General features: G+C 41.8%; 1 protein-coding gene across 1 annotated transcript in view; it reads right to left on the reverse strand.

The window, feature by feature from the left end:
• Positions 1-2073: 2073 nt before the first annotated feature.
• OSBPL8 (oxysterol binding protein like 8) overlaps positions 2074-25719 on the reverse strand; it is a 51858-nt gene continuing 28212 nt past the window's right edge. The window contains exons 9-21 of the mRNA XM_056847067.1: positions 25491-25675; positions 25279-25360; positions 24980-25078; positions 23308-23404; positions 22930-23028; positions 21296-21393; positions 18889-18978; positions 15632-15768; positions 15090-15275; positions 11997-12084; positions 5900-5999; positions 5552-5654; positions 2074-2765 (exon numbers count right to left, since the gene is read on the reverse strand). Of these exons, the coding sequence (XP_056703045.1) occupies positions 2633-2765; positions 5552-5654; positions 5900-5999; positions 11997-12084; positions 15090-15275; positions 15632-15768; positions 18889-18978; positions 21296-21393; positions 22930-23028; positions 23308-23404; positions 24980-25078; positions 25279-25360; positions 25491-25675 (1497 nt within the window). The 3' untranslated portion in view covers positions 2074-2632. The remainder of the gene's footprint in view (positions 2766-5551; positions 5655-5899; positions 6000-11996; positions 12085-15089; positions 15276-15631; positions 15769-18888; positions 18979-21295; positions 21394-22929; positions 23029-23307; positions 23405-24979; positions 25079-25278; positions 25361-25490; positions 25676-25719) is intronic.

The raw sequence follows: 25719 nt of genomic DNA on the forward strand, positions 1-25719 counted from the left end.
ACTAAACCAACACACGGAATACAAGAAACATTATGTATTGCCAGAAGTCTATTTTCTACTTCACACACAACATACTAAAATTTCCTTTTAGGTATGTTAATAGTTACATGGCATATTAAAGGCTTATAGTGCATTTCTTTTAAATATATAGCCATAAAACATGGCAACAACAAGCAGTTCTGAGTATTTTCTATTTATGTACAAGGAAGAACAAAAAATACAAGTGAGAAAACAAGTGCTTGGTTTTAAATACTAAGAGTCAGCAGGGAAGTTACTGCTCTCAAAATTCTACGAACTGTACAGTCACAGTTTTTTTAAACACCCATATGAGGAAAACAGTCTACCTGAAAGAATTTAAGATCATATACACATGGCTAAATATCATACATTAAGAAACACTTCATAAACTACACTCATAATCAACCATATAAAAAGTACTCAGGCAATAAATTCCTTTTTCCTGCTCACATGAGGAATCAAAATAAAGGAGCAAAGTAGGAATTCAGGCTTTTAAAGAGCTGTGCTTTTCTATTTGAGACTGGACTAGATTAGACTGCTGTGATTTAACTGTGACTAAAAAAGCTTCCCAAAATAGAAACACCTGAAAGAAGAAAGCAACTGAATACATTTTGTAGCTCCATATCACACACAAATTAAGGAAAACATATGAGCAAGCAGGCAGAAAGAGAACGCAGTGTGCCTGTACATTTGCAACTGGGGCCACACAGTCCTTTGCAAGAAAGTACAATGTAACAGTTTCGACCACAATGTTTCCCCCCCCAGTATGTACAGCCAATTTTTCCAAGTGTTTACAAATTAGTACGAAATTGAAACACGGCTCTGTTCACCTTACAGCTATTTTTGGGTGCTAGTGTTGCCTGAGATCTTTTGCAGACTCACTATGCTATTGCTTCCCCCCGCCCCCCATCATCATACCATCAAGCACAGACAGCATCTCAACTCATCTGCAAAGCACTTGGATCATGGCTGCATGGATCGATGTGCACAACCATGCTAAATCTCTACTTGTGCAGTACCTTGGAAACCCCATTGTAGCCTGGCGTGTTCAAAGTTAGTTGCTCGGAGTATTTACGGATAATCCTTAAAGTGAAAGATTTGGCAAGATGTCTACAAGGCAGTATAAACAGGTAAGATTAGAGGACAGACTTGAGATAGGCAAATATGAATCAGAAAGACATGTCTAACTACATTATTATTACTATTGCTATATGCTCCACTTACTAACTTTAGGCTGTATGCTTTTTTAAAAAGCTTGTTAAAATAATTTGATTTTAAACTGACCAACTATACAACATACACGTCTTAGTGAGAAGGATTATGTATATTATGAAAGCACATCAATAACAAATGATCTGAACTCCCTGTTATTTTGCCATGCATAAAAAATTAATATACCATGCGGTAGTTGGAATAGCACTTGGGTTTACACTGATTTGTGTTTCAGAATTTAATTTTTAAACAATCAAACTGGATTTCCTAAGATGTGTTTTGTCACTTACAGAAATGTCTATAACAGCAAATCTGTATTTCAGCCTCTTAAGATCAGGCTGGTTTGTTATGACTTCAGGCATGTCAAAGCAAATTGTTAGTTAATAGGCATACAGTGGCAAAGTGCCACTGGAAGTCATTCCTGAAGTTAAGCTATATATTAACAGGATAGCAATGTAGAAATAATTACATTCATATGGCTGACACTGGGCTGGTAAGCCCTTCATACATATTGAATGTATAATGCGAATGTTAACAAGAGTTTCATGTGCAATCCAGAAAGCTGTGTCTTGTCACCCAACAGAGCTTATCTGTTCTCCATCGAAACTGGAGCCACCACATCTATGTCCCTGCATTTGATTGTAAACTTTTCTGAAGGTGTCTGAATTTTTAAAAAATATTTTAATTTGTCATGAGGGGCTGATGTTCAGAAAGAAGTGGATAAAAGTGCTACTGGGATCCCAAACCTATTGGCAAGCTTTTCTAAACTGTTGTTTTGTTATATCTTCTTAACCAATTAGTGATACCAATAGAAGTTAATTTTTATAATCAAAGGATAACCACAGCTAAGGAGTAAATCACTGAAATGTAACAGGATTAATGAAATGCTGATGGACTAGTAATCTAGTGCCTTTTAATGGCAAGAACAGCTGAATAATTTATTCTTTATAAGACTGAATATATCAAGTTGACATCAATATACGTTTTCTAATGAACTAGGATCACAGTTTCTATTAAACTTAGTGCTGTCAACATCACCAGTGGGGATTATTTGGTTACAACAAAAATATGTCTTTGAATTACCAGGCTGACATTTTCTGCACTGGTTTATGTCACTGTAGCATACAACATACCGGAATATGCAAGGCAGGTATCCGGCATCTGAAAGTCACAAAGAGTAAGGTACTGGCACATATGTACTGTCCATGTCATCTGGCTAGGGCGGAATATCACAGACGTTGCTCCATGTAAGCACAAGCATTGTCAATAAAGGCCTAAATCTTACTCTCTGGTCTCTTATCTTTTGGATAATATTGCATTATGTGAAGTCAACCCAAACTTAAAATATGGTCCCAGAAAAATATAATCATTCTCATTTCATGTATTCTTCTTCCCAGGCATTCTACTTAAACCAGTAATTAATGATAAGCTGCAGGAGAATCATCAGCAAAATGAAGACATAGTGCTTGAACTGAAAAAAATTATCTTGAGTTGGTGAGTTTGAAGTCATTCGGGTTCGAAGAGCCGTAATGTCCCTACAAAACATAAGAAAAAAGAGTGAGGTAAGTTCACAATTTACCGATTCGGAGGATAGCATAGAAGCACAAGAATCCAAACACTGAATTAGTCAGCTCTCAAGCCTCAAAAGCCCAGCCTCAGAGACTAGGCATGGCTTTCAGGACTTGATAGCTGATTGATCAAGCAGCTCCGGCTCGCCTCTTAAGGCTGTTTCAAGAGCCTGATGATCTGGCAGCTATAGCCCAGTCAGCAGGCTGCTGGTGCCCGGAGGGGCCAGAAAGAGGCATTGGGGACCAGAACTTCTAAAGGCGCCATGTGTGGCAATCATCCTTAACAGTCCCATCTCTCCTTTAAGGCTCTGAACCAACCCTTGTAATTTAGGCCTCATGCTAGTCAGCCAATCAGAGGCCATGGAACTCCACTGGTGAGCCAGCCTCAGCTTAAGAAGAGTGAAGAAACCTTTTGTACTTTTGGATAGGGATTTTGTGGTTCTGGAAAGGAGCATCAGCTTAGCCAGGGTTTCATTTGACTTTTAGTCAGGGTATGAGGGGTTGCCTTAGGGAAGAAAGCTGATTTTAACGTGACAAATAAACATCCTGTTAAGGGGCCATCATTCCTAACTGGTGTGTGTAGGTTCTGTGAAAAGGTGCTCCATGTGGGAAAACAGCAGCCTTTAACCTTCTGAGGAAACCTGTCTAGATAAAGGAGAATCAAATCTCCCTTCAGGGTTTATTTTTATTATTACTTGCGATCCAGTTTATATATTGAAGCCATCCACATATATCATTTTCTTATTAAATAATTTATTTTCTGTTAAATAAATCTTTATTGTTCACCTCCATCTGTGTCTTGTCTGTCAAGTAAAAAATCATTAAAAACATGGTCTCTATTTACCAGACAAATAAGTACAGCCTTGGTCTAGCTGGTTTCACACAAAAAAAGACCTTTAGGGAACACATAGCTTACATGCTACAAATCCTTTATTCAAAGACTGTATTTGATTGTGGGTGATGGGTTTTAAAGAACCTACAGGAGAGGGCAGAGTGGGGGACTGGATATTCAGTCCAGAAGGCAGCTGCCTCAGAGCTTCCCCCTCCCTCCAACAGCCGTGCACCATGGCACATGGATTTGTTGAGCCCTCTATAAAAGTAATTGTAAAGAAGATATTGTTTCAATCCATCTTTAGTAATTAGGAAAGTTACATCAGTGTATTCAGCTCCAGCTTCCAAGTGACACTTTTGAGGTCGTTAGTGTTACCACAGTGCCTGAAGTTTGTATTCCTCCATGTTAGTGCCTCAGACCTTTCATGTTGTAATTCAAAGCAAATAAAATACATCAGATCACCACAAAACAAAAAGTACAGACTGAAGAGAAGAAGCAGAACCAGACTGGCCACAATCATTCTATCTGGATGTAAAAAGGCAGCTTTTGGGCAATCCTGAAAGGGAAAGGTCTCACTAGAAATGGCATTCATTAATCAAGGACCCCCAAACCTCACCTTTTGAGACAGCTGACCGTTGATATTCCAATGTTCAGTTACCTCACAGAAGATACATGACCATATTTGTATCCACAACTTCTGTTTCTTTTCCTAACTTTACAGTCAGGGTTTTATCTGCTCCCCATGCTTTACAAGCCCCCTCTCCTCCCCTTTCTGAGCTCTCCCAAATTATCCTCATTTGGCTCGTAAACTGTCCCTCCATGAACACACAACCAGGTTTGTCCTCTGTTCCCCAGCTACCACCCTTTTTGCTCTAAACTGGGAATGGAATCCTGCCCCAAAATGAACTTTTCCCTGTCCAAAGAAAACGTTAATTTATTAGTTTTTGGACATCTGATGCATATGATACAGTCATGCCTTTTCCCTTTTGGATTTATCTGCTTCCCTGTGACCACTGCATTGGTATTAGATACTATTAAGGGTTGTGGGGGGAGAGACATACTTTTATCAGTAGCTAACACACTTTAATAGAGGAACAGTCACCAAAGCAGTAGTGGCTAGATGATGTTGAGGGCCGAGGGGAAGACACTAAAATGTTTGTACTCCAATGAAGTAACAGTGTGCATGCATGCACACACATGCTCACTGTAGTCCTGATGGATTTTGTAAGCTGCCTTGATGGCATATATAGTGAAAAGGTGGGGACAAAAGTCTCTTAAGAAATAAATTTCCCTACAAAGTTACATAATCTCTCTTTCTTTCAAAATGCTAGAAACTCCACCACAGTGGAAATAATAAAATGCCAGTTATCCAAAGATTATACAATGTGGGACAGTAACGCCTGTAGTACTGTTCACTTACCATAGATGAAGAACCTGGAGTGCTGAACACACAAGACACATCCATATATAATCTTAACTAAAGGAATTTATTCTACCTCCCAATTATGATACCTGCTATTCTGCAAGTAGAACATTCTTTTGCTTTTAACAAGCACAGAAAGGGATAAAGAGAAGAATCATATCAATGCAAAACATACAGTAGAGCTTCTGAAACAGGAACCCCAAGAAGTCAAGAGTTTGTTCTTCTCATCGGGCTGCAGCACTACTGATATAAAGAAGCATGAAGACACAATGCAGCCCATGCAGCTCTGGCTCAATCTTTAAATACAACAAGAAAAAGTAGGTGATTTTCAGCAAGTGTTCATGTCTCATCAAGAAGGCAGTCACCCTTTGACGACTTAAGGGAAAAATTGGTATAAAATACTTAGTCAGTCCCCAACTCAACTAAAAAGTTAAGTTGGTTTAAATTCAACAGGGCACCTATTTTTTTTTAAAGTCAGATAACTGAGAGTCTTACTACCTTCGAATTTCTTCCTGAGTCTCCCGTATAGATTCAATGGCACTTTGAAGTTCTCCGAGGTCTACCATCTTCTTCCGGATTCTTGTACTGTGCTTGAGATGTGCTTGAAAAGTAATTCAAAGTATGTAAAGTAAGGTAAAAATGTAAACCAAAACACAATATGTTGATTCATCAAACAATAACAGTTAATGTATGTCTGTATTTTCTGTTATAGGTCAGGACAGTGTAAAATAAATTTGTTATGCTACAATATCCTCAGTCTAAGGTAGAAGAAAATAAATACATTAGTGTTAAGTATTAGCATTAATTATTAAACATACCCAAGCAATCATACATAGCGCAACTTACCTTCACTTCCAGAGGAGTCCTGATTATCAGGTTCTGGCGAGGAGAAGCCACACTCTCCTTTCTTTGATGTAGTAGACCTCTTAATTTTTGCAACACTAACCTGAAATTCATAACACTTATCTCATTACTGAGCTTAGAAAATTTATTTATTTATACCCCACCATTCTTCCCAATGGGCCCCAAAGTAGCTTACATTGTTCTTCTCTCCCATGTTTTATACTCACAAAAACTATGTGAGGCAGGTTAGGCTAAGAATGTGTGACTGGTAACCCAAGGTAACCTAATAAGCTTCCATAGCAGAGTGGGAATTTGAAGCGGAGTCTTCCAGATCCTAGCTTGACAGTCTAACCACTACATCACATTAGCTGTGGTAGAACAGCTGCTTGTCAGATATATAATGCAATACACTTTCTTCTTTGAAATACCAAGCAAGTCAAGTGAATGGACATCCTAGGATTGGAAGAAGTTACTTTGAGGAATTAAGAACAAAGTTGAGAGACACACAGAGAGATTTTTAAAAGAGGACTAATTCTGTTTCATGATACACCTACCCTGTTTGTCAGATAAGGGAAAGCTGCAATTAAGAACGGAGCCTTGTTTACTCACCGTGACGGCTCCTTCTGTTCTGGGTTGAAGGGCATCTTGTCATTTGCGGGTATTACCATCACGTGCCCAGGGAGGCAGGACCCCCCAAAAAATTTTTTTCCCTTCAACTTCCTGTCTCCCTGGGCGGGAAACCCAGTTTTCGGACTCGCCGAGCTAATGAGACAGGTAAGTGCAAACACAAAAAAAGCAAGCAATAAACACTGCTAAAATTAACACACTGAACTCCAATAGAAACTGTAACATGGAGGAGACAACAGGAAAGAGGTCCCCTAAACGAGATTCAGGAATGATGGCGGGCATAGGGAGAGATTTGAATAACACAACGGCCAGCCCCAACTTCAGGTTCCTAAACTTTACATCAGAAGCAGGAGAATTTAAGTCTTGGGTCCTAATGGGCGGGCAAGATGCCCTTCGACCCAGAACAGAAGGAGCCATCACAGTGAGTAAACAAGGCATGGTTCTCAGTTCTGGGTGAAGGGCATCTTGTCATTCGCGGGATATCCAAGAGCTCAATGACTGGGAGGGATTAGGACTTATCCAAATCCTGTTGCAGAACCCTCCTACCGAAGGCTGCATCGGCAGAGGCCATAGCGTCTATCTTATAATGTTTTATGAACGTAGACGCCGTAGACCAGGTGGCCGCTCTATATATTTCCGCTAAGGAAGCCTGTCTATTGTAGGCAGCCGATGTGGCAGCACTGCGCACTGAATGCGCGGTGATGCCTGATGGGGGAGTAATTTTACTGGCCCTGTAGGCCTCGATGATGCACTGCTTGACTGCTGTGCTAATTGCAGAACTAGACATTTTACAACCCTTGGAGGGGCTGGTTAAGGAAATGAACAGGGCCTCTGATTTTCTTATAGGAGCGGTACGCTTGAGGTATGTCTTTAACAACCTTCTCATATCTAAGTGATGCCACTCCCTCTCTTTGGGGTGAGTGGGGTTGGGACAGAAAGAAGGAAGGTGGATCTCTTGCGAACGGTGAAAGGTGGAATTCACTTTGGGAATGAAGGTAGGGTCAGGTCTAAGGACGACCTTGTCCCTATGGAAAATGCAAAAACCTTCGTTGGAGGAGAGGGCGCTCAGCTCGGACACGCGACGAGCCGACATCACTGCTGTGAGGAAAATGGTCTTAAGCCTCAACAACCTTAATGGGATCTCGCTGATTGGTTCGAAGGGGTGGCGTGTTAATGCCGTGAGGACCACGTTTAGCCGCCAGGTTGGGAAGCGGTGTATTACTGGAGGACAGGTCTGCCCTACACCCTTGAGGAAGGTTATGACGTGAGAATGTCTGAACAGTGGAACGCCCCCTTCCGCTGAGATTACAGTGGACAAGGCTGCCACCTGCCTCCGCAGAGTGGAAACCTTAAGACCCATCTGAACTCCCTCCTGAAGGAATTCAAGGATGTTAAGAATACCAGGGGAGAGAGGATCGATGTGTTTGCGTCTACACCAAAGCACAAAGGCCCTCCAGAAGTATTGTAAATCCTCCTGGTTGATGGTCTTCTGGCCTCAATCATTGTGTCCACCACCTGCGTTGTGAAACCCTCTCCTAGGAGGGATCTCCTCTCAATTTCCACGCGATTAAGCGCAGCCAGAGGGTCTGGGTGAAATAAAGGTCCCTGACTGAGCAGGTCCGGAGATATTGGGAGTACCCACGGTGACTGAACAGAGAGTTCTCTTAGGCTGGGAAACCACGGTCTCCGAGGCCACATGGGAGCAATGAGGATCACCGTTGCCCTTTCCTTTCTGATTTTTCTTATTACCTTTGGTAATATGGGGATGGGGGGAAAGGCGAATAGGATCTCCTTCGGACATGGTGCCGTAAGGGCATCCATGTCTTCCGCCTTCGGGTGAAAGTAGCGGGTGAGAAACCTTGGGAGAAGGTGGTTGCTGTCCAAGGCAAATAGATCCTTGGGTTGGCCGAACCTCTCCACAATTTGGTGGAAGACTGACCTGTTTAGGGACCACTCGCCCTCGTCTAGGACCTGACGGCTCAGCCAGTCGGCTTGTCAGTTTAGCACACCACTTACGTGCTCCGCGTCAACAGTCTCGACTCGGCCCATGACAGGATGATCTCTGCCTCCTGGTGAAGTCTGGAAGACCTCGCCCCCCCCCCCCGTTTGTTTATATAAGCTTTGGCCGATATGTTGTCCGTTCGGACCAAAACATGTTTGTTTCTCAGAAGGTGTTCAAATTGCTCCAAGGCCAATCGAATTGCCCTTAGCTCTAACAGGTTTATGTGTGACTTTCTTTCTGACAGGGACCAGGATCCCTGGGTCATTGTGTTCTGACAGGTCGCTCCCCATCCTTCGAGACTTGCGTCTGTAAAAACCTGCACCTGGTTCTCTATCAGGAAGTGTAGACCCCTGTTGAGATGTCTGGGCCTGCTCCACCAGAGGAGGGATTGCCGAAATGTTAGAGGAAGTAGGATTGATTTGTCTTTGCTTTGGGTGATAAGATCCTGATAGGGTTGCAACAGATTCTGGAGCGGTCTGGAGTGGAATCTGGCCCATGGTACCGAGCTGAGGCACGCTACCATTTTTCCCAGCAGTTTGGCCAATGTCATGATCCTCACTGAGTGGAACTGATGGTGGTTTGTACCATCGTCTGTATTTTGGCTATTTTGTCTTGTGGAAGAAAAACCCGGTTTTTGTGGGTATCCAGAATCACCCCCAGGTGTTCTAACCTCTGAGTTGGGACTAGGTGACTCTTTTCCATGTTCACGAGAAACCCATGCTTGGATAGAATGTGAATTACCCTGGAGGTGTGTGTCAAGGCTTCCTCTCTGGACTTCGAGCAAATTAGAATATCGTCCAGATAGGGAAATATCGAGATTCCCTCTTGGCGTAGAAGTGCCAACAACGTCACCAGGATTTTGGTGAAGACGCGGGGGGCGGACGCCAGCCCGAAGGGGAGTGCCCTGAACTGATAGTGAGTCCTGTTGTAGTAGAATCTGAGGAATCTGCGATGGGATGGGTGAATGGGTACATGCAGGTACGCCTCCTTTAGATCCAGTGTAAGTTAGGAACTGGTCTAGCTGAAGGGCCTCCAGGATGGAGCGAACCATTTCCATGCAAAACTTTCTGTACCTGACCCTTCTGTTGAGGTGCTTCAGATCTAAGATAGCCCTCCAGTCCCCATTTTTCTTGGGGACTGTAAAGAAGATGGAATATACTCCTTTTCCCAGTTCCCCCTGAGGGACTGGTTCTATGGCCTGTATCTGTTGTAAGTGTAGAAAGGCTTGAAGTGTTGTTTGATGTTTTTCTGATCGGATTGACCTTGGTTATATTACGAATTTGTCCCTTGGTATGCTGGTAAACTCTATGAGGTAACCTGATGAGATTATCTGGGATACCCAGGCGTCCGTGTAGGAGCGCTCCCACACCTGATGAAAAAGTAAGAGCCTCCCCCCCCACTTCCAGAGATCTGGCGTCACTGCTTGGGATTCTTGGTGAATTTATCACCTCTGTTGTTGGCGAATTGCTGATGTCCCTGGGAGGGACAAAAAATCTGCTGCCCCCTCTACAAAAGGATCCCCTATTGTTGCTGTTCCAGGAACCCCTACGGTGATCAGGTCTGAAGGGTGCTAGAGTGTGGGAGGACCTGAAGTTGAGGAAGGAGGATGAGGACTTACCGTCCTTCTTATAGGACTTGGGGAGCACCTTCTTTTTATCCTTGTTCTCAACAAGAATCTTTTCAAGTCTTTCCCCAAACAACTTTCCTCCTGTATAAGGATAAGACATTGTTAAGGTCTTAGTTTTTATCTCATTTTGCCAGGGGCGGATCCAAAGTGCTCTTCTAATTGCAATGTTAGAAGTGGCACGTGCCGCGAAGGACATGGCGTCCAGAGAGGCATCTGCCATGAAGGCGGAGGCCTTAAGAAGTCTGTTAAGTCCCTCCGAGAGCTTGCGATTGTCTCCAGTGTAAAGCTGTATAATCTTTCTCAGCCACACAATGGAAGCTTGTGCCATGATAGAGGTTGCTGCCGAGGCCTGGATGGCCAGGGTAGAAGCCTCATGTACTTTTTTGGAAAGGATTTCCGCCTTTCTATCTATTGGATCCCTTATAGTTCCCATGTCTGAGGGTAGGTCTGGGGAATGCACAGCGGCTACTGGAGCATCTATGAGAGGAAGATGAAAAAGACTCATTGCCTGAGGAACCATGGTGTAGAGCTTTTTAATGCTAGTGGGGAACTGTCTGTTTGCAAGAGGTTTATCAAACTCTGTTTGAACCTGGGTTTCAAAAAACTCAGGGAATGGGATTTCCCAGATACGAGGCTTAGTACTGGGAAAAATTCCTTTGAACCCTTTTTTCTGGATTTGGGCTTAGCCTCATTAACCGGATCTGGGTCCTCGTTAAGATACAAGGCAATGAGAGCCTTAGTTAGAGGGCCCTGGAAATCCTCTGCCAGGAAAAGGCGAGGATGCTGTTCTTCAAGCAGTACTGGGGTGTCTTCGTCAGATTCGAATTCCCCTTCTTCCCTGCTCTCTGAATCAGAGACTACCGATAATTGCTCCTCCCTGGATAGGTGAGGCTGTATGGGAGGTTGGCTCTTTAAGGCCGCTTTGGTACGCCACTGCCGGCTAGAGTGGGCTGCCTGATCTCCTTGCTCCTGGGGAAGGGTAGGTGAAATGGATTGGGATTGGCCTGGATCATTGGGATGGATGACGGGGGCAAGTGAATCTCTAAAGGCTTCCATCATTTGTGCCTGTTTATCTAAGACCCCATTAAAAAATTCGAGCATTTCTCTCCTGGTGACTGGAGCGCTATCCTTCCTAGGACTCCTCGGGGCCAAAAAGGCTGCTGGCGCCATTTCGCGGACTCGCTCCGTTTTGCGCCATTTTGAGGCAGCTCCTCAGAGCGCGCCTTCTTTGGTGCCATTGGCCCCTCTGCACCTCTAGGTCTGGAGCCGCCACTCCGACCGCCGACGGTCTCTTTGCGACGTCGCCCTGCCGAAGCGACGAGGGCTGAGTCACGGTCTTCATCGGACAAGAGGTCCGAATCGGAGTCTCTCCTGCCATCCGCCACCTTGCCCAACGGGGCAAAGTGGGGGCGGAGAGATCGGGTAAACTGAGGGGAAAACGAAAGGAGCGATCGCGGCCAAAGCCGGTAGACACAAGGAGGTAAGGAGAGGCAAACAAACTTTGGGAAAAAAGACAGAAGTACGATAGAAGGTAAGGTAAAAAAAGCCTTAAAAGTTGGAGTTCACTACAAACGCTGCCGCCCTCAACAAGGCAGGATGGAAACTGGGTTTCCCGCCCAGGGAGACAGGAAGTTGAAGAAAAAATTTTTTTGGTCCTGCCTCCCTGGGCACGTGATGGTAATACCCGCGAATGACAAGATGCCCTTCACCCAGAACTGAGAATGTACTATTTCCAAGGTAACAGACTAAAAGCTTATTTAAAAAAAAAAAAAACTGCGAAGGAAATTTACATTCTTTCAGCTTCATTTTATACTGTATTTGATAAAAACTCCACCGAAACATACCATTGGTGTCCGATGTCTGACTTTTGTCTGGATGGCACCATCTTTTTCGAATTGTATCATATCATTCAGTGGATCCCATGGTCTTGTACTGTGAGTACAGGATGGATAAAATACTAGTTAGAAAAAACAATTCCAAGAGAACAGGGGAGATTTCAACTGGTTATCCATTTCTAAGTGAAGGACATAAGCATCTCATATAAAAGGTTATTTATGATGGTTAATTGTTCCCATGTGTCTCAACTGGATTCGGATGAAAATAGCCTCAATTATGATAAAACATTCTTCAAGAAGAATCAACTGTATATTGATAATGTAAGAGAATATGTAATGTACATTCTTCAGGACATTAGAAGCCAAACACAGATAAATTTCAACACCCCCCCCAAAAAAAAACCCAAGTTGGCCATGTTAAATTTCTTTACTGAACTGAGACAGGCAAGATTGAAATTAAAAGCACATTACAGCTCATTCTTCTTTATGTGTGAGTGCACGTTGTGCATACACGTACAAATGTGTAAATAAATGCATCACTCCTCATCTCTAGTTACTGGACAAAACCTGTAATAGGCTTAACTCACTTCAATGGGCACAGGATGGAACTAGCTGATGTCAGATTGAACCTGTGGCATGCTGGGAAGAACAAAAATGGAAGCATTCCATTGAAGAGCCAAAGAACAGCAGTTGGTCAGACGTTTCACATTTTCATTTTTGTTGGTCTTAATAAAAGGTATTCCATAGCTTTTTTGTTTTGGACCAACATTGCAACTTCTTTCGACTTGAATACCTGATGGAGCCATTAATAACAGGAATTTACCAGCTAGGGAAAAATTAACCTGGAAAAACAATTTTGCGCAAGACAAGGTAATATGTCCACATTTGGCTTCAATTGACTTTCTACCTTAAGTACCAAGTAAAATCAATTTTCACCATTGTTAAGTACAAGGACTACCATGATCTTCCACTGCTCTCAGCTTTTTAAAGGGATCTTAGTGTCCTGGCTGGAGTTAGACACACATTTGACAAACTGCTCATTTTGTATTTTTAATGGACTACTTCTATGTTTTGTTTCTTTTCCCCAGCATGCTAGGGGTGCAATCTGATACCAGTGCTTGCCACATGTGGTGAACGTTTTATTAATTATTTATTTACAAAATTGATACCTTGCCTTTCTTCTCTCATCAGGGCTACTAAGGTGGCTAACAGATTAAAAACATACTTAATAGAAAAACATCTTAAAAACCATTAAAAGGAAATAAAAACGTCTCATTCAAACATAATCAAGTTAAAAGACACATACAATGTAATAAAATACACACATATAAAAACAATTAAAAAAAAGCAGTAAGGAGGGATCACTGAGGGAATGCCAGACACAATAAAAAAAGTCTTCTGCTTGAAGACAGCAATAGAAAGGGACAGGTGAAGTAGAACTAAGTAGAGTTCCAGAGTTTTGGTGCTATGACCGAGAAGGCCCTCTCCTAGGTTGCAGCCAGCCTGATCTCTGAAGGCTAGGGCACCCAGAGCAGGGTCTTGGAAGATGACTGCAGTGGTCAGATAGCTGCACAAGGGAGCAGTAGGCAGTGGTTCAGGTATGCTTGTCCCAAACCATGTAGGGCTTTAAAGGTCAACACCAGCACCTTAAATTGTGCCCAAAAACAGATTGGGAGCCAGTGTAGATGGGTCAGGGCAGGAGTTATATGATTCCTATGATCCACTCCAGTCAACATCCTGGCTACAGCATTCTGAACCAATTAAAGTTTCTGAACACTTTTCAAGGGCAGCTCTACTTGGAGTGCCTTGCGGTAATGTAATCTAGCTGTAACAAGTGGCCAGATCTTTTCTGCCCAGGAAGCTAGCTAACCAGTTGATGCTGATAAAAGGCTCTCCTGGCCACAGGTGCCACTTACTTATCCAGCAGTAGCCCTGGGTCCAAGAGCACTGCCAAACTACAGGCCTCTTGCTTCAAGAAAAGTACTCTCCCATCCAGAATGGGTGACACATTAAATTCTGGGTCAGATCTTCAGCTCACCAGCAGCACTTCTGTCTTCTCAGGATCAGGAATTTAAGAAAGCTAAACATCCTACAGACACTCGGCAGGATGCACACAGAAACAACATGGCCTGAAAGCTGCGGTCCCTGCCCCTTCATCTGGCCTGATGGAAGTATTTTTTTTTGAAAACTTGAATGCTTGTATACAGTTTTGTGTTATTTTGATTGGTTTTTAATAAAAGGTATTATGTGGCTTTTGTTCTTGTATTTTGCTTTGGTTTATTGCCATTATTTGCAACTTCTTCCTGCTTTCTCAAAAGTAGTAGTGTGGGAAAATCTCAAGCCCTCACTGTTTCTTGGGATGTGCAATTTGTACCTGCTGCATGGGCTCTTGCAATTACTGGTGTTTACAATGCAGTCAAGTGCAGGCTGAACACAGGAATGTTCTATAACACACATGAAGCTGCCTTATACTGATTAACACCATTGGTCCATCAAAGTCAGAACTGTCTATTCAGACAGACAGTGACTCTCCTGGGTCTCAAACAGAAGTCTTTCACATGACCTACTGCTTGTTCCTTTTAACTGGAAAAGCCAGGGATTGAACCTGGGACTTTCTGTGTGCAAAGCAGAGGCTCTTCCCCTGAGCCACAGCCCCTCCCCAAAGAAAATGTGATATGTGAGTGTGCATGAACAAGTTTGCACTGAACACTCATCTTAACCATAAACACACTAAACACACAACTAGCAGCTTTGCAACGGAAGCATTTAGTAGAGGTGCAAAGTGGCAGCAACAAAGATTAACAAATCTGGCTATTTAGAAACATCTTGCCCCTTACACAAAGCCATGCTGAACTAATTTCAAGAAGAAACTGAACCAAGCCTTCTCGATACTGGTCAGTACTGCAAACAGTTGGAAATCCATAAGGTGACGTTTAACAAGACAAAACACTTTCATGCACATTATGGTGTTTATTACAATCCAACCCTAAGCATTCTCAAGTCTGTGCCAGATTCTGGCCTCGGCAGAATGCAACAAATTCTTTCAAATTGGCTTGTTATTATCCCAAGCAGCAAAAAGAAAACTTCAATTCCCCAACTCACTCTGAGTATTTGTAATTCCATTCTCCTGTGAGTACATCTTGCTCAAATAGTCTGCATATCCACTCTTCATCGTGGAGTTTCCTTTCTTTGGCAGCTTTTCTCTGAGCGTCCTCCAAAACACATTTCTCCTGCGTTGCTTCTGCTTGGTCTTTGTTGTTTATAGCACGCGTCACATGTTGCCAAAGTCTAATTGTTAAACATAATGGGGAAATAATTAGAATGTGTTCAAAAGGTATTAATTGCAAACTGATTTCTGTTAATACAACAGAAATCAGTTTGCAATTAATACCAATAACACTAAAAATTCTGCTAACTGTAAAGATTTTCCCATTTTCTCTATTATTATTTCCCTGCATTAAGAATGTTCTCCCCAGTGTATAGGAAGGAGTTGGTTAAGTTCCTGCATTCTGTTGCAGAATAAATGAAAGCATAATTCTCACTCCCCACCCTCTCTGTTTCAACCATTAGTTTATAAGATTGCTGCATTTGTCCATCTTTGCTGTGTGTTAAACCAGAAGAACACAAGCTCAGAGGAAACTTACTTCTCTGATTCAAAGTCACTTTGCTCCTCAAACTTCACTGTGTATCTTCTTAATCTGTGCTGTCTGATTTCAGGTGTTGGATTCCAGAATGTCTCTGAAACATCTGTTTTTTTATCCCTAATAATAACTTCACTGTCCTGTAAAGTTTAATGTATTAGATTACTTTAGTAGCCAGAGAGTAAACAACTTACAGTCAATATGAACAAAGAGTCCTTTTGAAAGTCACTTTTTGCAACCAAGGGGTTTATTATACCAGTTTGGCACACATGGCTGAGGACAGCTGAAAGTCACAGCTGAAAATAGATCTCCTTATTTCAGCATCAACAACTTCATTTAAGGGTATGAAACTACTCACAGCCAGATTCTGACCTACTGTGTAGTATAGTGGTTTCTGTAACTTACTGCTAGGTGAGCCACCAGTGGAATATGATCTTTGCCACTGATTCCTGATCAGTTCTGACAGCTAGAAATAAAGTCTGTTCTTCTACTAATTATGCCCTGGTGACCCAGCAACAGGATCACAGACATCCACTTGTGGGTTAATATACTACTAGAACTACTACAATACATTCTACTGACTTTAGATTTGTAAGAATTAGTTTCAGTTGGAATATTAAATCTATTTAAAACAAAACATAAGACCGTAAGAAGAGCTGTGATGGACTGGCCATGTGTTCCATCTAGTCCAGCATCCTATCAACCAGTCAACAGGCTATAGAGGCTGAGGCCTTCCCCTGATGTTGCCTCCTGACACTGGTATTCAGAGGTTTCCTGCCTCTCAATGTAGAGGTTTCCTTTAGTCATCATGGCTAATAGCCACTGATGCACCTGTCCTCCATGAATGTATCTAGTACTCATTTAAAGCCATCTGTGCTTGTGGCAGGGAAGGGAGGCAGCATGGTATACCCCAACCTTGTCAGATCCTGGAAGCTAAGCAGGGTCGGTACTTGGAAAGGAGACCACCAAGGAAGATTCTACAGAGGAAGGCAATGGCAAACCACCTCTGCTTAATCCCTTGCCTAGAAAGCCCCTTGCTGAGGTTGCCATAAGTTGGCTGCGACTTGACAGCACTTTACACACATACATGCTTGTGCCCATCACTACATCTTTTAGCAACAAATTTAACATATTAATAACTCACTGTATAAAGCAGTATTTCCTTTTGTCTGTCCTGAATCTACTGCCCATCAACTTCATTGAATGCCCTTAAGTTCTAGTATTTTGGGAGAGAAAAAGTTCTCTCTGTCCATTCCCTCTACCCTGTGAATCATTTTATAATGCTTTAGCATATCTCTCCCCCACCCCAGTTGTCTCTTTTCTAAACTGAGAAGTCCCAGAGTCTTCAGCCTTTCCTCATAGGGAAGATGCTCTCGCCCCTTAATCATCTTGGTTGCCCTCTTCTGCACTTTTTCCAGCTCTGCAGTGTCTTTTTTGAGATACGGTAGCCAGAACCACACAAAGAGGAATAGAGTTATTGTATAGTATGTCATAAGCAGTTCTATGAGAGCATCCACATATTGCTGAAAAGGCAAGTCTCTAGCTGTTATATGACCATTTGTTTCTGGGAACCAAGGATGAGTAAGTTTAACATCAGTGAATGTGACCATATGGATTCAGAATGCAGAAGGCATTTATTCCCATTTCAATTGGAACGTCATCAAACACTGTTTCTTGCAAGTGTACTCCCATTAACCGGCAATGGTTTCATGAAATAATTAAGATACTTTGAACTGAGTGGAACAAAAACTGAATACAAACTTTTAGTTCTAGTCCTCCCTATTCCATGTTCATCTGACCAGCTTCTGCTGAGAGATTCCTACCGAATCAACTCTCCCTCATATCTTGCCTATCCTCTTAACTCCAGCAACAATTTGATTTCCCTTGTAACAAAGGTCCTATACGTTACTAGAATGTAAAAAAAAATAAAAAATTACAGGATTTTAGTTAAAATTTGTTTTGTCTCACAATAACGACCCATATATGTTTGTATAGGGCAGGGGTCCCCAATCTTTTTGTGCCTCTGGGCACCTTTGGAATCCTAACACAGCATGGTGGGTGAAGCCACAAAATGGGTGCAACAAGAGGTACAGCCAGCCACAAAATAGCTATCACAGTTTACCTTCAGTCACACAATGAAGATCTTTGTGCTGTGGTGGCAGCTGCTGCCAAAGCCACATTTTTAAAACTCTGCCCAGCCGTTAAATCTCCAATGGTCAATCAGAAGCCCCACTGGCTCTGCCCACTTCCTAAAAACACCTGGCAGGCACCAGTAAAGGTGTTTGCACCAAACTGGGGACCCCTGATATCAGGGAATGAGTCTACACCTTACAAGAAAGCAGGGCTACCACAGAAACAGCACCCCTATCCTGTATGAAGCATGCCAACACCCCCTGCTGTGCCATGACAAGATTTTTGCTCCTCCACTCTAAAAGGTAAAGGCCCCCTGTGCAAGCACTGGGTCATTCCTGACCCATGGGGTGACATCACATCCCGACGTTTACTAGGCAGACTTTGTTTACGGGGTGGTTTGCCAGTGCCTTCCCCAGTCATCTTCCCTTTACCCCCAGCAAGCTGGGTACTCATTTTACCGACCTCGGTAGGATGGAAGGCTGAGTCAACCTTGAGCTGGCTACCTGAAACCAACTTCCATCGGGATCGAACTCAGGTCGTGAGCAGAGTTTGGACTGTAGTACTGCAGCTTTCCACTCTGCGCCACAGGGCTCCTCATCTCTACGCCTTGAAACTATGAGTTCCAGTCTAGTTAGTTCTGATTATTCAGCAGAGATTGTTTTCTGTGACAAACTTCTCCAAATTTGCTAGAATCAATGCCAAAACTTGTGGAGCCTGCTCAAAGTATGTAAGCAGATTGCAAAACATAAAAATGCCTTCTTTATATACTGATTCGATATTTTTTATGTCGTTATGATTTTTGGGTTACACAAACTGACTCAACTCTTTAGTTCCACTTTATACAGAAAATACATGCAACAGGATATGGAAGCTGGTAAAGACGAACACTCTGTACATCCTATAAGGCTGGAAAGATATGTCATCTCTGGTATTTATATTTTGTTCATTTCCCTGGAAACATATATTCAAATATCTAATTGGAGCAGGAAACAGAAGACTTGAGTGATCAAAACAGACACTGAGGGACTGTCCAGTGGTTAATTATATTTTGTCTAAATAACTAAACAGATCAATCTCAAGGACGTATTGAACCTTTGATATAATTAGAATATGAATACAGTACTTACCCAATGGCCCTCTAGAGTAGCCAAAACTTCTTTGCCCAGTTTTATTTTCCCCAATATTTGATTAACACTGTCATTGTTGCCTAAAAATGGCTATTGGAGAGATCAACAAGTTTGAGAAATATGCTCATCATTCATAAACATGTTGTAAAACACTTAGCTGTATATAAGGGTTCTGCCAGCATATCTTTTTTGTTTCTCATCGGGGGTTTCCCCATATACTTTTCATGGAAGGGGGCATATTTCTATAATGTCATTCTAAATTATTTCAAACACAATGCCTGTCATATATACTCATGCCCACTACACAAGAACTATCTGGAAAAAAATCCCATGTGCATCAAAAAAGTTATGCTGGAGTCACCAACTTCTAAGGAGGAAAAAAAAGAAACTCAAAACAGAGTAAGGCATCATGACCACTAATATATAACTTAACATCACAACTTCTATAAATCACTAGAGTATTAAATTTAGTAACCTGGAATTTTCCCCATGGAAATAATAACACTTTCTTGGTTTAAATGGTTTCATTTCCTGCAACACTTCTATGAGGACATGGTTCTTTCCCACCCTCTCCCTTCCTTTGGAAGTCCCCTGAGACCTCTCACATACAGATGCTGGGTGTTACCATGGGGCTACTGGGGGCTGCAATGAGGAAGGAGAACTAGTGAAATCGCCCTCCTTTCCCTCTTCTGTCAGTGGAAATTCCACTGGCACTGGTACAGTGCCATCCTTGTTCCAGCTGCTCAGTGCAGCACCAAGATCACATGCCTGTTTTGTCCACATGAGACCTACAATTACCATTATCGGTATTTTGGAAGAATTGGTCATTAGGGGGAATGATAAGCATGGGAAAGAATTTTGTTTGCATGCCTTTATGACTGCACTCCACAGGATCCAAAGCCTGTATATTGCTGCTGCAGCTTCTACAGCAATATAGTGGTATTTATTTATTAACTAATAAGCTCCAAAAAGGCAAATGATTATCAACGAATAATTCTTTACTTAGTGGAATGCTGACTTTTTGTGTCAGAACTTTCCTTTAGGCTAGGCGCTATAAAGAATTTTCATGGCTCAAAGGTCCTTGCTAGCATTTTAAGTGGTAGCTGGGCCAATAAAAGTAGTTGTTGTGTGGGTCGAAGAGGCTACAGATGGCCAAAGTTCCTGCCACTTTCTGAAAAACACCAATCCTCTTTAGTCCGATTTGGTGTGTGAGCAGAGCAGCTAACAACCAATCAGGATCCCAGGAAGATCTGGAGGTGCTAGATGGAAGGAGGGAGCGAGTTACACTGTCACCTCAGGCAGATTAGGTCTGAACCTTCAGAGAAAGAGAGACTGGGGGGATCCTGTCTCAGAGTTTGCCTTACGTGTAAGCAGGCTACATGCGTGAATGTGTACATATAAGGTTTGCATCTTTGGAGTTTTAGTTGAGAGAGAACCTGTCTCTGGAGGCTTTGGAAGTCTTAGAACCTGTCTGGTGATAAAGCAGACTAGCTTAAGGAAGAGAATGAAGCTGTCTCAAAGCCTATTTCTGAGGGGAAACTAGTGAAAGATCTGTGTTTTCTGAGAGGAGCTCACATTTTACACTGTAAGAATCCTGGTGGTAAGGGAAAGCCAATATTCACCTCAAGTATACAAACATGTCTGCTAACTGCTCTCTCTACTCTCCTAAAATCAACTGTGATCTTACAATAAATAGGTTCAGAAAGAGTGTGTTACACCTGTAAACAGTTCCAATCTCCTTTTCTGAACCATTTGATTCCCTTGTCCTTGGAAATAACTAGAAGTTACTTTTCTTTTTCATGGGCGCTGAGCTTGAACACATACACATGAACACATGAAGCTGCCTTATACTGAATCAGACCCTTGGTCCATCAAAGTCAGTATTGTCTACTCAGACGGGCAGCGGCGCTCCAGGGTCTCAGGGAGGTCTTTCACATCACCTACTTGCCTAGTCCCTTTTAACTGGAGACGCCGGGGATTGAACCTGGGACCTTCTGCATGCCAAACAGATGCTCTACCACTGAGCCACAGCCCCTCCCCCTTATTTTATTCAGAACCAACTCGGGTTAAGTCTGTCAGATGGAGGGTTGGGGCAGAGACCACACTGGTTGTGCATCATCATACCTCTATTTAAACATATTTAACACTTTGACCTTCACAGCTACTAAGACTGAACTAACAGAAATGCTGCATTTCTACAGACTGCAGCCCAGATCCTAGTGAACCTGGTTATGAGGCGTTTGTATGCAAGAGTATATTGTCTATGGGAATTATTATTCACGTGATCAGTTTACATTTAGCAATGAAAATGCAAAATGTAATACTAATAAGGACTGCAACAAACCCTAATTAGCTCATCCCCCATGCCCCTAACAATAAAGTGGTTAAGAAACTCAAGCTTACCCACCTTTAATTTGAATTCAAGTGCAGCACTATATCCAGTTTTTTCACATGCAATGTAGACTGTTCCCCCAAGCTCTAAAGTCATTGTTCCATACAGAATTCCTGTAAGAAACAGAACTAGTTTTATTTCTAGTTTTGGGTTTCCACACATAACTGCATATCACATTCCAAAGTTCAAGCTTATTGTTAAAAGGCTTAAATGGGTGTAAGCCAAATAAAAGGGGGGAGGGGACAGAGTTTCTGGTTAATTTTTTTCTGATCCTCTCTGTACGAGTAAGATGGCATCTTACAACAAGGAAAGTAATCAAGCAGGATTTATAACGTTGGGTTTTTATGCTAATCAGGAAATAAGGAACTTGTTTACAATGTCAACAAGAAATATTTAAATTGATTACATAAAAAATAATCCTGCCAGAGGAAGGACGGGGCCATTTTCATTGATTCCTTTCTTTCCCTCCAGGCCCCCACTACTCTTCTCTCTTGCTATTCCTGGGGTTCCCATCCCCCAGAAGCAGCATGAGAGAAAGAATTTTGGGCTGCAGCAAGGGCGGGGGGAGAAACAAAGGTCTGCTCTGCTGATAGAATGGATTTCTGCCATGGGAGATTTTCCACGAATCCAAGCTACGTGGTTAAGTACTCTGTGGAAGATATTACTCATGAAGAAGCTATGTTTTGATGACTGATTTATTCTGCCACTTTTTTCTTCTTGCAGTTATTAAAAATGTTTATATTTTTGGATATACCTAAGTATTACGTTGCATCCAGAATAAACCTCTGAATACCAGTACGAGAAGAACGTCTCAGCCTCGATGCCCTGGTTGGCCACTGTGTGAGACAGGATGCTAGATTAGATGAACCACTGATCTTATCCTGCACTTGTGTTCTTAATTCTTGTTCCATTGCTGCTTCTTACACTTGGAAGCATTTATGATGTGTCTATCACTTCTGTGCTGAATAATCCAGATCTATGCAGCCTCCTGTTGGAGGCTCAAAACTGGAATCTCTTTGTTTGATTTTTATCCTGCTCCTTTCCAGCAGGAGTCACTTCTCTTTTTAGAAATGGTACAAATTAATTGGGCTGGATTTTATCATTGTATTTACTTAATTTCTAACCCTCTTTTCTCCAATGGGGACCCAAGGCAGTTTACATCATTCTCTTCTCCATTTTATCCTCACAATCACCCTGTGAGGTAGGCTAGGCTGAGAGAGCGTGACTGGCCCAAGGTCACCCAGTCAGCTTCCTTGGCATGAGTGGGGATTCGAACCTGGGTCTCCCAGATACTTGTCCAACACTATTAACCACTACACCACACTGGCCCTTTGTCGGCCAAAGTGAAATGTTTAAATTGGGTATAAGGTTTTTAGTATATTAAGTTGTTAGAAGACACATAGGACACAGTTTAAGAAAAAATGGCCTTTGTGAAACAGAACTATATTTTTATCAATAGATTTTTTGAATTCAAGATCAGGTGGGATACACCAACCAAATCTTCATTCAATCTAAAGGGCAAGAAAAAGTGTTCAAATGAAATATGGGTTGAACTGCTCTTAGGAAGAGGCTTGAGTCATTCTAAAATCCTGTTTGAAGTCAAATATGACATTTGTAATTGCTAAATGAAAAACAACAACACACAATACCTTTACAATGTGCATATGGCATTGTCATTACATATTCCTCTCCTCTATTTAGGAACATCAGTCGCCCTTCACCCTCCAGAATGGCAGATAAAGAATTTCCTGATAGCAGACAACAAAATTGATTGACTTAATAGAGCATGTCCCAAAATGTAAATATATTTATTACATTAAATAAAATAGTAAATCTATTATACTACATACTAGTATTAGACTTAAAAGAATAATACACAACTCTACTTGAAGTGGAAAACTTTTAAAATTAATTTTCATGCAGGCATTCATCACACTCCTTTTCCTATGCACATTTACTTTACAAAAGTAAAAGTGTACATTTTTGCAGACATACTGAAAATAAAAAGGAAGCTAGCAGGAGCTTACCATAAAATTTGGATTTGGCCAAAATATTACCACTAAGGCAAAATCCATCCTTTCGGTTGCTTACATAGAAGGCAGATATTGGAGGATGATGAGACACCTGTTGAACACAACAAAAGTCAATGTATGTAGTTGATGCGTTGAGAAAATACATGGAAGGAAAGCCTACAGAAAAATTATCAACTGAAATCTTAATCACTGTGTAAACTGCAGTTTTCCAAATAGCTCGTTAAACAGATTAAATCACTAAGTTGTACCTGCAGGTACTTGATCTTTCACAATGGCAACATCAGCATCTTTAAAGTAAACAAATTATCAGAAACCTCTGAACATTAAATATCTGGTTAGAACAGATACAAGTTACTTGGTTATTAATGAAAAACGTAAGAGATGGGCAGCCCATTCCTGAAGGGGGGTGGAGCCGAACAGGAACTGGAGTAACCCCCATGCCGGTGTCCTTGCCACTTACGCCGTACAAACTGGCATGGATGCCAGCGCAGGGCAACTTACACTGGCTCCAGGATGCTGTGCAGCAGCGCAAGTCTCCTGCACCGCCTCCCTGGCGGCATCCGTCCAGCACGAATGCTCACGCCGGCATCCTGGGAAGGGTTCCCAGGGAAGGAGCTGCCTTTAGGCAGCTTCCTAACCCCTTTCAGTTTCAAAACACACCATTTTGCAGGCGCCTGCTAAAAATAATTTTTAGTTCATTTTTCAGCTTGCTGCACTGTCTAACACCCCCCTTCAGGAATGGGCTGAAATAGTGTTGTTCCAACAGGAATACACCTCACTTCAGGCCCCAGTTTTTTGACTGGATTAAGCTACTAGCTTTCCTTTATTTTGGCCTTAGCACCCCACTTAACCTACTGCTAAAAAGAACAATTGCATTTATTAGATGCTAAACAGAATCCAAGAAACAACCCTCAAAAACCTCTGCATGCTTCTCCCCAACGTTAAGAATCCCTCCAAAATGGACAGATAACTACCCTGAATTCCATCATCATAATTTCTAGGCAGTCAAATCTTCCTGCCCACCCTGGTCCTTTGTATTTTCCTAGAAGTGAGAATGGATACTTTTATTGTGCAACAGTACCGGACAAATTATACTTTGGGAAATCTTTTACCTGACTGTAGACTATAGTGCCCATTAGTCACATTTGAGATTGTCAGCTTCAAAGCTCCATTTAAACATGTCTATTCCCAGATGCATTTCAATGCTTTTAATATGACACTAGGCTTAAACATTGAATTAATGCTTCAGATTAAACACTTTCAGCCATAGTTTGGAATTGTAAACTTTGACTATAAGAGGATATGCTTGTTGTACCTTCATAGATCGGAGTGATCTCTTTTGAGAAATACAGTGCAAGATGAAGTGTGGCATTTCAGTGTTCACTGTGCTCATAACAATGCAATCACAAGAGACTTTGGAGATTGTCACCTTACAACCTTGATGCTTCCTGTGGTGTAAGGAAGATTTTCAAGCCTAAAATAATGATTACTATAATCCTACCTGAAGCCCCTAACACTGGATAAGAAAAATGATGAAATAAAACACTCTGCTAAACCGGAAATGATATCGTTATGCATTTTTCTCTGAGTATCTTTATCCATTTAGTGACCCAAAACTGAACAGCACTCTCTTAAAGAAAAGATTTAGCCACCTCTTTAGTAATACCTGTTCAGCAATATAAAAAGTCTTGCTATTTGTCCTCGGATGAATCCACATACAACGGTAGGTCTCACCAAGTATAGGATTATAGGGTTTTTTTAGTCCCTAAAAAAAGGAAACATTTTAATCAGTAAATATATATATATTCCAGTTCCCAAAAGCAAGCACAAAAAAGTTCCAAGAATTTACAATGAAAGGCCTATAGTGACATTGTCTCTTAGGATTAAGGTGGGATGCTTTAGCTTTTGTTTTAACAATAAACTAAAACTGTCTTTTGTTAAGCAAAACAGTGTACAAAGCATTACCTTTGGCTTCTTGTAGAATCCTGACAAATACCATTTCACAACTTGCTTCATACGATTGTAAGCATTCTCTTCAATGGCAGCCCTAGGAAAAAAGATCAATCAGATCTATAACACAAATTTGAGAAAATGGCTACCATCAATTTTTGAACTTCTTCCCAAAGCCTGTACAATAATTTTTAAAAAAATGATGAGATAAAGAATAATCAACTCACTCAGATAAGAAGTCTGCATGATAGTAATAGTCAGAGAGTTTGTCCAAAAAAGAACGTGTTTCCAAAATAAATGTAGGTAGCACCACCTTGGAGAGGTCCATTCCTGGGCGTACTTGTTTTAGTAATGTCCAGATTAAACTCTTGTTCTCCTCTGATACAATTTCAGTTTGAGATGCTTCCCCTGCCTTCAACAAATGAATAAAAGTAGAGCAAGGTACTGACTGAAAAG

Source organism: Euleptes europaea, chromosome 3 (genome assembly GCF_029931775.1).
Source record: "Euleptes europaea isolate rEulEur1 chromosome 3, rEulEur1.hap1, whole genome shotgun sequence".
NCBI lineage: Eukaryota > Metazoa > Chordata > Lepidosauria > Squamata > Sphaerodactylidae > Euleptes > Euleptes europaea.